At 42.2% G+C, this 14,598-nt stretch overlaps 1 protein-coding gene across 1 annotated transcript; it reads right to left on the bottom strand.

Annotated features, from left to right (window-relative positions):
- Positions 1-2,309: 2,309 nt before the first annotated feature.
- LOC132592944 (vomeronasal type-2 receptor 26-like) lies at positions 2,310-12,434 on the bottom strand. Its single transcript, XM_060281191.1, has 6 exons — positions 12,331-12,434; positions 9,309-9,600; positions 7,564-7,920; positions 5,549-5,653; positions 4,504-4,627; positions 2,310-3,214 (listed from the first exon to the last, which is right to left on the bottom strand). Exons 1-6 carry the CDS (start codon positions 12,432-12,434, stop codon positions 2,310-2,312), a joined length of 1,887 nt encoding a protein of 628 aa, XP_060137174.1.
- Between the last annotated feature and the right edge of the window lie 2,164 nt (positions 12,435-14,598).

Below are 14,598 nucleotides of genomic sequence, written 5' to 3' on the forward strand. Positions count from 1 at the left end.
TTGCTGATAATACTCATGTGGGACCTGGAGAGGATCTCTCATGTTGCAAGTAAAGGGAAGGGCCTTGCAGTCAGTTAGGGGAAGAAACACCAACCACACAATCAATAGGCACAGCAACAAAATCAGCATTGCAGACATAAAGGTGAATCCTTCTTATGTTACAAAATCTACTGCTTCGGTCTAATTTTACTGCATACAGTATCTGCCCATTAAGAGCAAGCTATCACAGTTTCTCTAGATTCTGCCAGTCAATGGTGGTACTTTACAGACTATAAAATTCTGAGTGGCACTGCTTCTCCAGTCTGTCACCCTGCAGTCTGTAAAACACAGGCCCATTTTATACCTGTTTTCTTTATGATTGCTCTTTTTTAGAGTGGTCACTGGAAATACATGCCATATGTGGCAAGGAAGAGGATCACCATAATTTTAAATAATTACAGGGTTCATAGAGAAGAGAACAGCTGAAGAAAACAAGTTTATTATATGTAATTTCATATCTTTTTCCTTTTTGAGTCAGCTGCAGCACTTGGGCTTAGTGTGACATTGAGAAAGAAAATGTACAGTGGTACTTGGACTTACGAACGACTTGACAACCGAATTTTTCGACTTACGAATGGGGCTAATGGCTAATGGCTGCACGCTTATGAATGTCTTGACATCTGAAAGGAAACCGCGGCGGTTTTAGATAGGGATTTTTCGACTTACGAATTTTTAGATAGGGTTGCTTCGACTTACGAATTTTTCCGTTTCCAATGCATTCCTATGGGAAATTGTGTTTCCAATGGCTTACAATTTTTTACTTACAAATTTTTCGACCTACAAAGGTGCCTTCAGAACGGATTAAATTCGTAAGTCGAGGAGCCACTGTATACTGAAGCATTCAGTCTGGGGATGAATCCCTAAAGCATGGGTGGGAAACTTAGAACTCCGCAGATGTTGTTGGACTCTCATTCCTATTATCCCCAACCAGTATGGCCAATGGTAAAGTATGATGGGCATTTCCATCCAGTAATATTTGGTGGGCCACAGGTTCCCCATCCCTGCCATCGAGAAGATGGGCCTGCTGGTCAACTTCTGTTGAGGTTGCCTAGAATTTTTGCTGCTGCATTCATTGCTTGTTAAATTTGTAGTCAATGAGACTCCTAGAAACTTGCACATATACATCTGTCAAGCCAGGTGTCCCCAATCCTATATCTGTGGATCTGACTGTTCCTGCCTAAATGCACTGAATTTTTCATTTCTCCCTACTGAATTTCATTTTGTCAATTATGGCCCAGTTCTCCAATCTGTTAAGGTTGCCTTGAAACCTAATTGTATCTTCAGGGGTTCTAGCTACCCATCCCAGTTTGGTATCATCTACAAATTTCATGAGCAGCCCCTCAATTCCTTCATCCAAGGATACTTCATCCAGGTTTAGTATTTAACTATCTAAAGTAAACTGGGTGCATATAAAATAATCCAGCTGCATTCTGAATTAATTGTGGCCTCTCATCAAGCAGGCAGCTTCAATCCTATTATTTAGTTAGTTAGTTACCGTAGTTAGTTAAAAATTACAAATAAAGAACCAATCACACATTTGCCAATGGAAGTGACAACCACACAATATCATCTTTACAGTAAGCAGACTAATGCAAAAGCCAACACAAATATATTTGGTGACAGGGTATTATATAATTCAATAGTTAGCTACTTGTGTTGTAGTGGCTAGAGTGTTTGAATGGGTTGTGCAAGATCAGAACTTTAGTCCCCACTCACCCCCTCATCACCATTCCAGTGTCACCTTGATCCTATCACAGTGTCGCTGCCTAACCTACCTCACAGGGATGTTGTGAAAATAAAATGAAGAGGGGAATACACACACACACACACACACACACACACACACACACACACACACACACACTGTATAATATGCCACCTTCAGCTTCTTGGAGAAAAGATGGGATATAAATATGATAATAATAGATTTAAGAATGAATGAATAACATAATAAAATTCTACATTATTACCTCCCAATAAATTATACTCTGTTACATACTGTTCTCACATCTGACAAGAGAGCAGATCCATTTTGGAAGCAGTTCTATACTGTCAGCCTTTAAGGCAAAAATCTTCCTTTGGGGCATTTTGTAGACACTGAAACAAAGAACGTGCATGATGCGAAACAGATTTTTCTGCACGAAATCAATGTCCAAACACTTATGCTTCTTGACAAATAAAGACATATGACTTAGGCTACCTTACTTCCACCAAGCAGATCATATTTTAAAGAAAAGTGCACTGGACAACCACATCCAAGTTTCTAACTCCTACTTATTTCTCCTTGTTAAGTGCTCCTTCTTGTTCAGCTCAGGCCTCAGTAAAATTATATAGCATTTAGGAGCAAAGATACAGCCCAATAAACCAGAACTAGAGGACAAGATGGAGAAGATCTCCACAGCCACCATGTATTTCCCCTTTGTGCTCAGGTAAGTTGGCAAAAAAGAGACCCACACACTGCAAAACACCAACATGCTGAAAGTGATGAACTTGGCTTCATTGAAAGTGCTGGGCAATTCCCTAGCAAGAAAAGCCACAGCAAAGCTGACAAGAGCCAGAAATCCCAGGTACCCAAGAACAGAATAAAACATAGGGACAGACCCTTCATTACATTCAACCACAATTTCTTTATCCAAAGTGTCCATGTCCAAATGTGGGAACGGAGGAGCAGTAAGGAGCCACACAGTACAAAGTGCTCCTTGAATGAGGGAGCAGGAGAAAACAATAGAAGCTGCCAGTCTTTTCCCCACCCAGTTCCTCATCCTGGATGCTGGCCTTGTAGCCATGAATGCCAAAATCACTGTGATGGTTTTTGCCAACACGGAAGAAACAGCCACAGTGAAGACGATGCCAAAAGCTGTTTGCCTTAGGAGGCAGGTCACTTTCTGAGGTCTTCCAAAGAACAGCAAAGAGCAGAGGAAGCAAAGCAAGAGGGTGATGAGCAAAGTAAACGTGAGACCACGATTGTTGGCTTTGACAATGGGAGTTTTCTGGTATTTAATGAATATTTGTAGCACCAAAGCTGTGGTCACAGAAAATGCGAATGCCATAAAAGCTAAAGTGATACTCAACATTTCATCATAAAACAGAAAGTTTAAACGCTTTGGTAGACATCCATCTTGGTCTCCATTTGGATACTGATCTTCTGGGCATTTTATACAATTGTCTATTTCAGGGAAAGGATAAAAAAGATATAACAACACCTCATTCAAGGAAACAGGTACAAAATGGCCTCTCTGGACACTCAGTAATCTTGGCAAAGCAACACTCAGATTCACATAGCTCATTACAATGTGAGTTTATAGGCCTCTAAGATTCCTTTCCTTAAAGTTCAAAAAATAAATTCCTACATTATGGATTTTCTAGTCTAGACATAAGTGCTACAAGAGATGAGAATATGAAAAGAATGCTCCAATATAGTAGTTTCCAGTCTTTATGAATAGGAAGACACCTGTTTAAGCATATTTATTTTTCATGGACCCCTGTTTGCCTCACAACCACAGCTGATTTTATAACAGCATGTGAGCATTTGGCTTGATCCAGCATCAGAATCTTTTCTTCTTGAAATGAAATGGGGTTTCATTTTGTATCAACAGATGTAGGAGATGTTACCACTGAGCGCTACCAATTCACACCCACCCACAGGTAAAACTTCCAAGCTTTGAAAATTTCACCCATGGAAATTGTCCATATCCTGCCAGGTTCTTGTTTGTCAAGCAACCATCAAATGCAGAGGTTCTCTGCTGGAGGGGGAAGCTGTCAATGTTTGCTGAGGTTTCCCCTGCCTGGGAACCCTCCACCTCCTCCCCAGATTCAGTGGGCATGGTCAGTGGAAGCTCTGGGGTGGCTCACAAGTTGGCTTCTCAGTTACCGCAATACAGAGTGAGAAGTGAAAATGCTGATCACAGTTTTGTATCAGTAGAGAGTGGAAGAGAGTGACACTGGACATAGCTGAGTAGGAAGGGAACTGACACTCTAGCAGGCCTGTCCCCAGGCTTGTTGCTTAGAAAGGCACTTGTTGACTGTTTGCCTGGGTAGCCTTCTCAGTGAGCCTTCAGGAGGAGCACTCTTGTGCTTCTGCTGCCACTGGGAACCCTCCACCTCCTCCCCAGAATCAGTGGGCATGGTCAGTGGAAGCTCTGGGGTTGGCTCACAAGTTGGCTTCTCAGCTACCGCAATACAGAATGAGCAGCTGTGGGTACATTTAGTGACTCAGTACTGGAGGAGGCCTCCTGCCTACTCTAAGGAGTTATGGGATGTGAATTCAAGTTGAAGCACAGTTAGTCCACCCCAGCCCAGGCAGAAAGCCAGAAGAGGCTGCCTGGCTCTTTGGCAAATGGGCCATGTGAAAGCCACCGTAAATAGTTCTGGATATGTGAACAGACACTGGACACTAGATTCAGGCAAGGGGTCCACTGCTCACAGCATGGGAACCACTGCTACAATATGGTAGACACCTACCTTTTTTATTAGAAATCCTCCCTTCTGGACATGGGTCACAATCGTAGCAACAGAATGGCTCCCCTTCCTTCTTTTTGCTAACATAGCCTGGGCGGCACTTGTCATTACACACTGAAGAGGGGGCCTTCTGTCCATAAACAGAAAGGAGGAAAACATACTTAGTACAAGCTTATCTCAATGAATGATTCACATAGAAAACAATTCCATCAGATTTTGTATGCAGTACATGTTGATCCTTTCTGGGAGTTATAAGAATTACTCCAAAAATTGACTTTTGTTAGAAATGCTTTTTGGCTTAGTTCTGTACAACTACATTTGAAAGCCAGATTGATTTCGGGGACAGTAAATCTGTATGATGGGTGGCAATTTGTTTTGATACCTTATACAGTTCTGTTAGTGAACCGCTTCATTTTCTGGTATTACAGTGCATTTTTGGTAGAGCAGCAGGAGTGATTTGTGATAGCAGTTTGGTGACTGGGTGGAGTGACTGGGTGGATGGCGTGTTTATGGATGTACAAGATGAATGAACCTGGAAGTTGACTTTGAACTCAGTAAAAGACATAGCCTATCAATTCATTTATGGTCTCTAGTTCACATAAGTTTCGCAATACCTGCTTTCTTTGATGCATCTCTGGATCTCTTTGTGGAACAATAATGGAATGCATACTGCTAGTGAAATACACAGTAGTTTTGTCTCACTGAATTTATTCTTTCATTTCATGAAAAAGAAACATTCAGCAAATTGAGGGTTTTAGAAAAACAAGGGGGTTGTTTTCTTTTTTGCTTACACTATATTTGCTTATGCTCAGATATTCATTATTTTTTAAAATGGATGTATGAAAGTGCAATGAGATGTGTGATAACTGGATGAGTAGTGAATATTGTACTCAACATTAATATTTTGTACTTAGAACTAAAATTCAGACTCTACCTGGTTAAACATGCTATGCCATGTGATCATCTCATCATGGACGGTCAGCCCTCTGCCTGCCCATGGATCCAGCCTTCCTACTTTCACTCTTGAGAAAGATCTATTTGGGAAAGTTACCCAGTTTATAATATCAAATCCACTTTCTAATTCACCTTTCTCATCCAATGACACTTGGTCCCCAGCACTGTTGTTGAAAGAGATTCTCCTCAAGAATGGATGGAGCTGCAATCAAAGAGGTAAAAGCAGCTTTTAAAAGTTATAGAATGGGGAAAAATATAAATATTTTTGTTCTGCATCCAACTTTCTTTATTATCCATAGAACATAGAATATTGATAACCTGTCTCATCAGGACCTACAAGGCAACTGAACTGTAAAATAATGATGATTTAAGACATAATTAAACAGTAAAAACCATAAAAAAGAAATCAATACAGAACAGAAGTAGCAATAAAACAAGAGACTTATCAATGACTATAACTAATTTGCAGTTTTCTTAAATGACATGTAAAAGTTGTGCTCTAAAAGTCATCAGCAGCAGGGCCACATCAAAAAGGACTTCACCAAGATAATTTAGAAGTTCCTACTTTATTTATCCTCTCGTTGCATTTCAGATTGGGAGAGGATATGGAGCTAGTAGTTCCAATGATGATCTGAATTAATAGGTAGTAGGTGGTCATTGAGATAATCTTGGTCCAAACAATACAGGCTGCTAAATGAACTGGGTCCTAAAAAACATCTGGTTACCAAGACCATGGTCTAAGGGCCCATGATGTAGCCACACTGCTGAAGTTAATCAGGCTTGGGTTTAGTTGGGGTGTAATGAAAGTTTACATTTATTCCATGAGGGAAGAAAGGCAAGATAAAAATGGACTGTATAAATAAAATAAAATAAATTTGAGCACTCAGTATATGTGTGTGACTCTAATCACTCATTTCTTCCATATTAAAATCTGTTGTCAATTTGAGACACTGCATTTTTAAAGCACATGTGCTATTCTAGCATTGAGGATGAAGACGTGTTCCTTCCTTCCTCCCTTCCTCCCTTCTCTTCTTCTTCTTCTTCTTCTTCAGCTACCAGCAGAAAGGAGATTTCTCACTTCTCTAATATTTCAGAACAAATGTTTATTTGCTCATTTTCAAATAACTAAACAGTCTCTCTTGCCCATTTTCACTCACCTGGATCTGGTACAGACATAATGCTTGATGTTGGCAATCCATAAATTCCAGAGGCAAGTGTTTAATTGTGCTTTCCCTCCCTCCTGCTCCTGCATTATTCATAGAACACAAAAGTCTCCTTCCCTTCCCTTCATTGCCTTTAGTCAGGACTTACTATCCCAACTGCCTCAGAAGAAGGGGAATGTATCCTGTGCTATATGTATTTCATGAAAAAAGAACCTGAGAAATTTCATTTGCAATATTATGGGTTGTATCCAATGTTTATTCAACACAGAGTACATCCATGGAAATTAATACAGTAGGACTAACTTAAGTCCACTTATTTCAATGGATCTTTTCTGAGTTGAACTTAGTTGGGTACAACCCTATAGGCCATGTTGTCAGTTGTCAGATTAGTTGAACATAATAGTATTCTGCATTTTCTAATCATATCTGTAGAGTTACATTGGCAATGAGTTAGTACCTGCCATGGCTGCACATTTGGAAGTATTGTCACAGCTCTGTGCTTGGGGGTCAGTGAGTACATGGCATGCAAAGCATGTGCTATGACATAGGCAGCATTGTATACACTGTAGCTTTGGGGGGTCATGCTCATTTCAAAAAATGGTGTAGCAAGGCTCTCCAACTTTTCCTTCCCAGTGCAGGTCCCATTGTTCTCTCCAGCCACAGGGGAATCTAAAAATACACAGTGAAATGCTTGTTCCCAGAAGTCTCTTATGAAATTGTCCCCACTGCATGAGTCTGGTTGAAAGATGTGAAGGAAATTGTGAAATTCCCAGACTTCAGTAGAGTGCACTGCAAACGACAAAGATCCCTGGAAGAGTGTTATATTCCAATCCCTTTGATACTGTAATGCTGGGAAGTCCCATGCAGCTGTCATAATCCACACTCTGCCTAGAGATGCCCCAGGCATATTTTCGCTTTCTACTTGGTACAGCAAAAATATTAAACCCACCATAGACAATGTTTCTGCATATACAATAACTGCCTTTGCTTTTCTGTCTTTGACAAGGCTGGTCTTCTCCCATGCCTCTTGGTAGCCATCGAGTAATTCAGAGACATCTGTCAGTGGTGGCATTCTGTCTATGAAAGCCAAGCAGATGCCATTACGGGAAAGCTTTGGCATCAAGGTCTGCACAAAATCCTCCCCTTTATCATCAGCCAGTGTGACAATCCCAGCCCACGTCCACTGGAAATGCAAAAGTAGTTGGACAATTCCAGTGTACTGATTTTCTTCATTAGGGACCACTCGGTATATGAAAGGGTATTGGATTTTAGTATCCAGAGAAGAACCAAATAAATAATAAGAGACCTGAGAAACAGTATACACAGATAAAAGTATATTAGTGATTGTGTGCTTTCAGATTTAGTGTGGACATATTTTAACTCTATTTTTCAGCTGTTAACCTTAGAATGAAGGCTCAAAAGATGGTGAAAGATTATAATTCATTAACTTGAGGGTGTGCAGCAGTACCATAGACTGTCAAAGAAACAACATGTGAATCTTAGGGGGAAAGAGAGAGAAATATTCTCTTTCACCCACTCTAGGAAAGAGCGTCCTGGCTTGGTGTTCATCATAATTAACTTGAGTGATATGGGCCTGTGATTGCCAGTGACTGTGTGGTAGATATTTTGGGCATGCCACTCCTGCTACCTGCCATTCCGCTGGGTGAACACTTAAGGACTCAAGAGCATCAGACCAAACCAACCACCTACCCATGCTGGCAGCTAGAGAAATGTTGATTAAAATTGCCTTGCCCAGGAGTAGCTAGTATGCTTGTTGTTGTTTAGTCATTTAGTCGTGTCCGACTCTTCGTGACCCCATGGACCATAGCACGCCAGGCACTCCTGTCTTCCACTGCCTCCTGCAGTTTGGTCAGACTCATGTTCATAGCTTTGAGAACACTGTCCAACCATCTCATCCTCTGTCATCCCCTTCTTCTTGTTCACCCAATCTTTCCCAACATCAGGGTCTTTTCCAGGGAGTCTTCTCTTCTCATGAGGTGGCCAAAGTATTGGAGCCTCAGCTTCAGGATCTGTCCTTCCAGTGAGCACTCAGGGCTGATTTCCTGAAGAATGGATAGGTTTGATCTTCTTGCAGTCCATGGGACTCTTAAGAGTCTCCTCCAGCACCATAATTCAAAAGCATCAATTCTTCAGCTATCAGCCTTCTTTATGGTCCAGCTCTCACTTCCATACATCACTACTGGGAAAACCATAGCTTACCTAGTATGCTGACCTAAGCTTACTTTCATCCTGCCCACACATAATACCAATTGTGAGATCAGAAGCCATTTAGCTAAATCACAATCACTCAGCTCCAAAGATTCCAATTGCAAGGCAATGTGGAATTAGCAAAAAAGAAAGATGGGGGGGGGGGGAGAGACTCAGAAGCCAAGTAAGGAGTATTCTTAAAAATTAGTCAGTGACTGACTAATCCCACAGTACTCAGGGTGGGTGGGCAACATGTTGCGCTGAATACAGAGGTTTCTGGGATGGGTCCAGCCCTTAGAAAGTTAAGTGCCAGCCCAACACTGATTGGCCCTAAAGCACTCCATGAATTCTCACTGTCACCCTCCATTTTGGAGGAAGTCCCTTGAGACTTTCTACTCGGTTGGAAAGGGCAAATTCCCCCCCCCCATTATATGTACAAGGGGCAGCATATCTGTAAAATTGCAGTGTCTTGCATGCATATCCTACCTGAGGAATCTTGTACGCATTTAAGAATGTGGCCATGTATTGAGTGACTTCAGAGTCAAGTCCCCCAATGGCAGCTATCAGATTCTTCTGTGTGTCACACTTATAGTTAGGGACAATCTCTTTCAGGCTAAAGAGAAGATTTAGTGTAGTCTGATAAGTCATCTTGGCATTGAAGTAGCTGTCATAGATGTGGAATCCCAATGAAACATTTGGTAAGATCCTGGGATTCTCATTGATCTCCTTCAGTGCAAATACCAAGGACAATACATGCTGGTAGTTTTTTGTCACTACACTGCAATAAAAATATATACCACATTAAACCAATATTTTAGACCTCATAAATAACTGTTCTTGCAAAGACATCTGTTTTTGGGTCTGACATCATGTTCATCAGTATTCCAAAGCAATGTGTATATGACTTCAAACTACAAATAACTGAAACAAAAATAGATGGGATCACTTTAAGAGGATGGCTTTTTGATGTCTGTGAGCTGCTTACCTTCTTGTTAATTTAAGCAAACTTTTTGAATTTGAAAAGAAAGAGAGAGGGATGGGTTGATACTGTTCTTAAACATTTTATGCTATTCATATTTCTGGAGCTCTGTTGATAATAAAGCAAGCAAGGGAGAATTTTGTATCCAAACAAACTTCAATTGGTTCTGCATTCAACCAAAATTGTTATATCTGCTGTTAAAATAATATATGAATGGGTGTAATGTTCTCTCAAAATCTAGTTTAAACTATGAACCTTCATTGCAATGATTATTTCAATTTATTTTTCTTACTAAAAAAATTAACCAGAAAACCATTAAGAGGAATATAAATTGAAAACATTTTTGAACGGTGTGAGTTCTATGGGCAGCAAAGAACATCAGCTAGTGTGTGCTTCAATAAAATCTGCCCTGCATAATGGAAAGTTGTATAATTTTGTTTGTGAAAAAATGAAAATACTTTATAGGAAATCAGGGGACCATGATGCTGCTTAATGAAAATGTATCTCACATTTACATTGTGCACACAATAGCCCCCCCTTATGCCTCAGTGGCATATTGAATGCCAGGACTGTCCATAATTTTCCAGGCTACAATATGGTGGTAGATAGATAGTTATGTTATAAATTTCATCATCCTGACCAGCACATTCTCAAAGCACTGTCAAAAAGCATTCAGTCATGAAATCAGGATCCTAAATGCTCTCCCACCAGCTTCGTATATTTATAATTCTCACAATGTGTTTATTTTTAAATGGAGAATGCAGTTGATAGTGAAAGGGGTGATTGAAGAAAGGACTTATGAAAAATACCAGAAATTGAGATTGTAATGCTGCATTATTTGCCACCCTGGCTACTGGCAAAAATGGGATAAAGAAGAAACTACAGTGATTGGCATAACAAGAGACAGAGAATATCTGAAGATTAAATTCAATGGATATTGTGCAAACCTCAAATGACTGTTGGGCAGCAGAAATTGATAGACCTGACAAGCTGTGGCAGACCTTGGCTCTCAAATTTCAGCAGCACACTGTACAACGCTGAAATGCCTCTCCCCTCCTGCTGCCTCCACTCATGTTCCATTCTATAGCACTATTTTGGTGCGCCCTTGAAGTGCTGTGCCCAGTGTTTCTACACTGGTCATACCACTCTGAAAACACATCTGTGACAAGCGTATATGACTTCCCTAGATAACACCCTCTGCTTTTGCCATGAGACCTTATCTGCAGTTTTGCCTTCATGGGATGTGTCCTTGAACTCTGGATGATGTATTTTTTGATGTATGAACATGGGTGGATGTGTGTGGGGAGTGGGTGTATAGAAACATCTTGACATTTGCATGACTGGAAGGTAGCCTACTCTACAGAGCCAAGAATAATTTCTACTGTTCCACCCAATTTTAGCTCTGGCAAAATCCATGTACTCAGTTCCCTTTGGCCATACCCATCACTGGAATACAGCCCCTGGGAAGATGCTACATAAGGGAACATGGCATCTGAGCTTATTATTTTCCCCCACCGCATATCAATGGGATTATTATAAACTGCATGTTAGTATTTTATAAGAGACAGGAAGTTCCTTACACAGGATCCCCAATAAGCATTGTATTGGGGTGTTGATTGAATTCTATGGTGCCAAAAAATGTGAAAAACTGTGAAGAAATACCACCAATGATAATGTCACCTGGATGATAATACTCATGTGGGATCTGGAAGGGATCACTCCTCCTGCAAATAATTGGGTGCATCCTGCACTCAATCAGAGGGTGAAACACCAACCGCAAAATCAGTAGCCACAGCAACAAAAACAGCATTGCAAACATAACCGAGAATCCTTTTTTCCCCCTTGAGCAAAATCTTAGTATCAGTTGTCTCCTGACTCTGTTGGTCAACAGTGATACTTTCTGGCCTGTAAAACTTTCAGCTTCCTTTCATGTTCACAGTCTGTCCTCAAGAGCACTGAAAGGCACAAGCATATTTTACAGTATATGTATTTTCATCTTGATTCTGCAAGTAGTCATTGAAAATCCATGTTGCTTTGGACCAGAAAGCAGATAACCATAATTTGAGATAATTGCATGGTCCACAGCTGCATCCCCAAGGTATTCTGCTCATGGGCAGAATAGCTGAAGAAAACTTGTTTACTGGGTGGCGTCTCATATCTGTTTCCCTATTGAATCAAGAGCAGGAAAAATCATCCAGAATAGACAAGATTTGGAATGAAGCCATAGAGCAGTGATAAGGAAGCTGTGGCCCTTACATATGTTATGGAACCCCAAATTCTATCAACCCCAGCCACAGGGCCAGCCGACCTATGAAAAAAGGGGAGGCAACTGCCTCAGGTATCAGGATCCATAGGGAGAACAGATCCCATACAGTACTATCCCTAGTACTTCAAAACTACCACAAAAGTGCCTGGCTTAAAACAGTCTACCAAAAACTTGAGCATCAGAACAACCTGGCCACTATAAGGAAATTCTGCTCATGGTATGATCAATTTCCATCTTCCCATTTTGATTCTCTGGCTCCATACCTGCACAAACTAGCTATCCCAAAATACAGACATGCTTTCACACTCGCAAGACTGAACGTTTTGCCATTGCTGTACTTGAGGGCCGATTCCAAAATATCCCGCATGAGAAACACCTTTGCTCCTGTGGAGATGGTAGCACCGAAACAGTGGCACACGTCCTCCTGTCTTGCACTCTTTAAAAAGACCCAGGGGCGTCGCTAGCCTTCTGGCTGCCCAGGGCAGCAAACCAGAAGGCACCCCACCAGGGGGCAGGGCGTTCGTCATGTGCATGCGTCGCACTATGGGACGGGTTGCCACCGCCGCTCCGTAGTGGAGGAGCAAACTGCTCCGTAGTGATTTTGCTCCTCGGCGCTCTGCCTGAGCAGGAGAAAGCAAAAGCACTACAAAGCAGTTTGCCACCGCCACCGCCACTCTAGCATCGGGATCTGGGTGTTGGAGCGGCGGCGGCAGCAGCAAACTGTTCTGTGGCACTTTTGCTTCCTCCTGCTCAATGCATTCCTATGGGAAATCGCGTTTCCAATGGCGTTTTTCAACTTATGAATTTTTCGACTTACAAAGGTGCCTTTGGAACGGATTAAATTCGTAAGTCGAGGCACCACTGTATCTGACTCCTGCCCCCTTTGCAGGATGTATATAAGGGTAAACCACCCAAAGGGTAGAATGCTTCGGGGGACCCCACCTGCATCTCCCTGGTGTTCCCTGAGGCGTGGCATGGCCCTAGCCCTAGCCCCTCAAGCCGACTTTGGACAGGATCCAGGCCTTGTATTCCTTTAATGGAATACCCTTGAACCATGGGAGGGGCAGGCAATGGCTGACCTCGCCTCCCCCACTCAAAAGTAAGCCAGTGCCTAACTGCCTAACCTTACAAAGTTATGACAATTGCTAAGAGGTAGGCAAAAACCAAGTAGCCAGTGCCAATTTTGCCAAATGGAAAAATTCCTACCCGGTCCCCATCCCAAGGCGGGCAACCAACCGAAATTCAAAGCAAGGCCAGAAGACACCTAAATAAAAGGGAGGGTGGGAGGGTGATCAGCAGCACAAAGCAAGTGCTTGGCACAAGTCGCGCTGCTGCTTTTAAACTCCTCCTCACGATTACCCTTCAAATTGATTGGGCAATTAGCCCTGGATAATCGTGGTGCCACCCTGGCATGAGGGTAATGACTCCTCCCGTGCCAGGGTGGGGGGAGCGGATTGAGGGCCTGCCCACAACCAGGACCATCCAGTAAGATGATCCCACTTATTGGATTATGGTCCATGCAGTGTTAACAGAAGTCATGGAAATGTAAGCACCAAAGTTGAGTGTAAACAGCCTGCTATAAGGCACAGAAGTTTTGAAACACTGTTTAACTTTTCTTGATGGCCTATCTTCTTCATTATTTTAATCTTTTTAAATTTCTAGTTGTCTCCCTCATGATTCTATCTTGATAGCCACCAACTTGCATAGCTTTAAAAGAGGAGTAGACAAATTCAAATACAGTATATGGCTATGAATGGCTTCAAACTTGGAGGACTATGATTTCCCACCACTGCCAGCATTTGTATATTTCTCAAGACAGTAGCTTGATGTTGTAATTGGGGATAATGCTGTTGCATTCAGCTCCTATATGTATGCTTCCCACATGCATTTGGTGTTGCTGGACTAGATGGGTTATTGGCCCGATCTCCATAGGTTGTGCCCATGAGGAGCTGCAGATAACATTTTAGAAAACAATATTTTCTGGACTGTAGCCAGGAATTCAGTAAACATGTCTAACTTGTTGGTCTTGTGGTAACCTGATCAGCTTTGGTGTTGGACATCTGGGTTCAATTCCCATAAAATTTCATGGAAATTTTATATATAATTTTATAGATTTAATCAATAATTTTATAGATTTAATCTATAATTTTATAGATTAAAAGAGGGGACCAAGCTTGCAAGCAAAAGATACCAGCTTCAGTCCTCTGTACCATTGCAAATGATAGTAAAGATCAGGGGCGTAGCAAGGGTGCGATGGGGGGCGGTCCACCCTGGGTTCCACTCGGGGGGGGGTGACAGTCGGAACCCCACCAGGCCCGGCTCTAGGTGCAGTCCCAGTGGCGTGGGGCGCCAGGGCGCGGACTGGCGTGGGGCGCTGCACGGCGAAGCTGCGCGGCGAAGCAGCGCGGAAGCAGTGCTGTGCGCTGTGAGGGCGGGGGCGCCGGAGCGATCTCCGCACCTCAGCGCCAGGGCGCCGACCTGCTCGAGACGGCCCTGCACCCCACCCCATGACTCCGAAGCCGAGCCCCTTC

Source organism: Zootoca vivipara, chromosome 13, assembly GCF_963506605.1.
Source record: "Zootoca vivipara chromosome 13, rZooViv1.1, whole genome shotgun sequence".
NCBI lineage: Eukaryota > Metazoa > Chordata > Lepidosauria > Squamata > Lacertidae > Zootoca > Zootoca vivipara.

Bases quoted from the DNA above. Each gene is read 5' to 3' on its own strand.
- LOC132592944 (XM_060281191.1), bottom strand. From the start codon at position 12,434: ATGCGGGATATTTTGGAATCGGCCCTCAAGTACAGCAATGGCAAAACG. The intron at 5,654-7,563 runs GTGGGTTTAATA...CTTTGATTGCAG, and splicing joins ATGCAGAAACATTGTCTATG to CTCCATCCATTCTTGAGGAG. The intron at 4,628-5,548 runs GTAACTTTCCCA...GTTTATGGACAG, and splicing joins GATTTGATATTATAAACTGG to AAGGCCCCCTCTTCAGTGTG.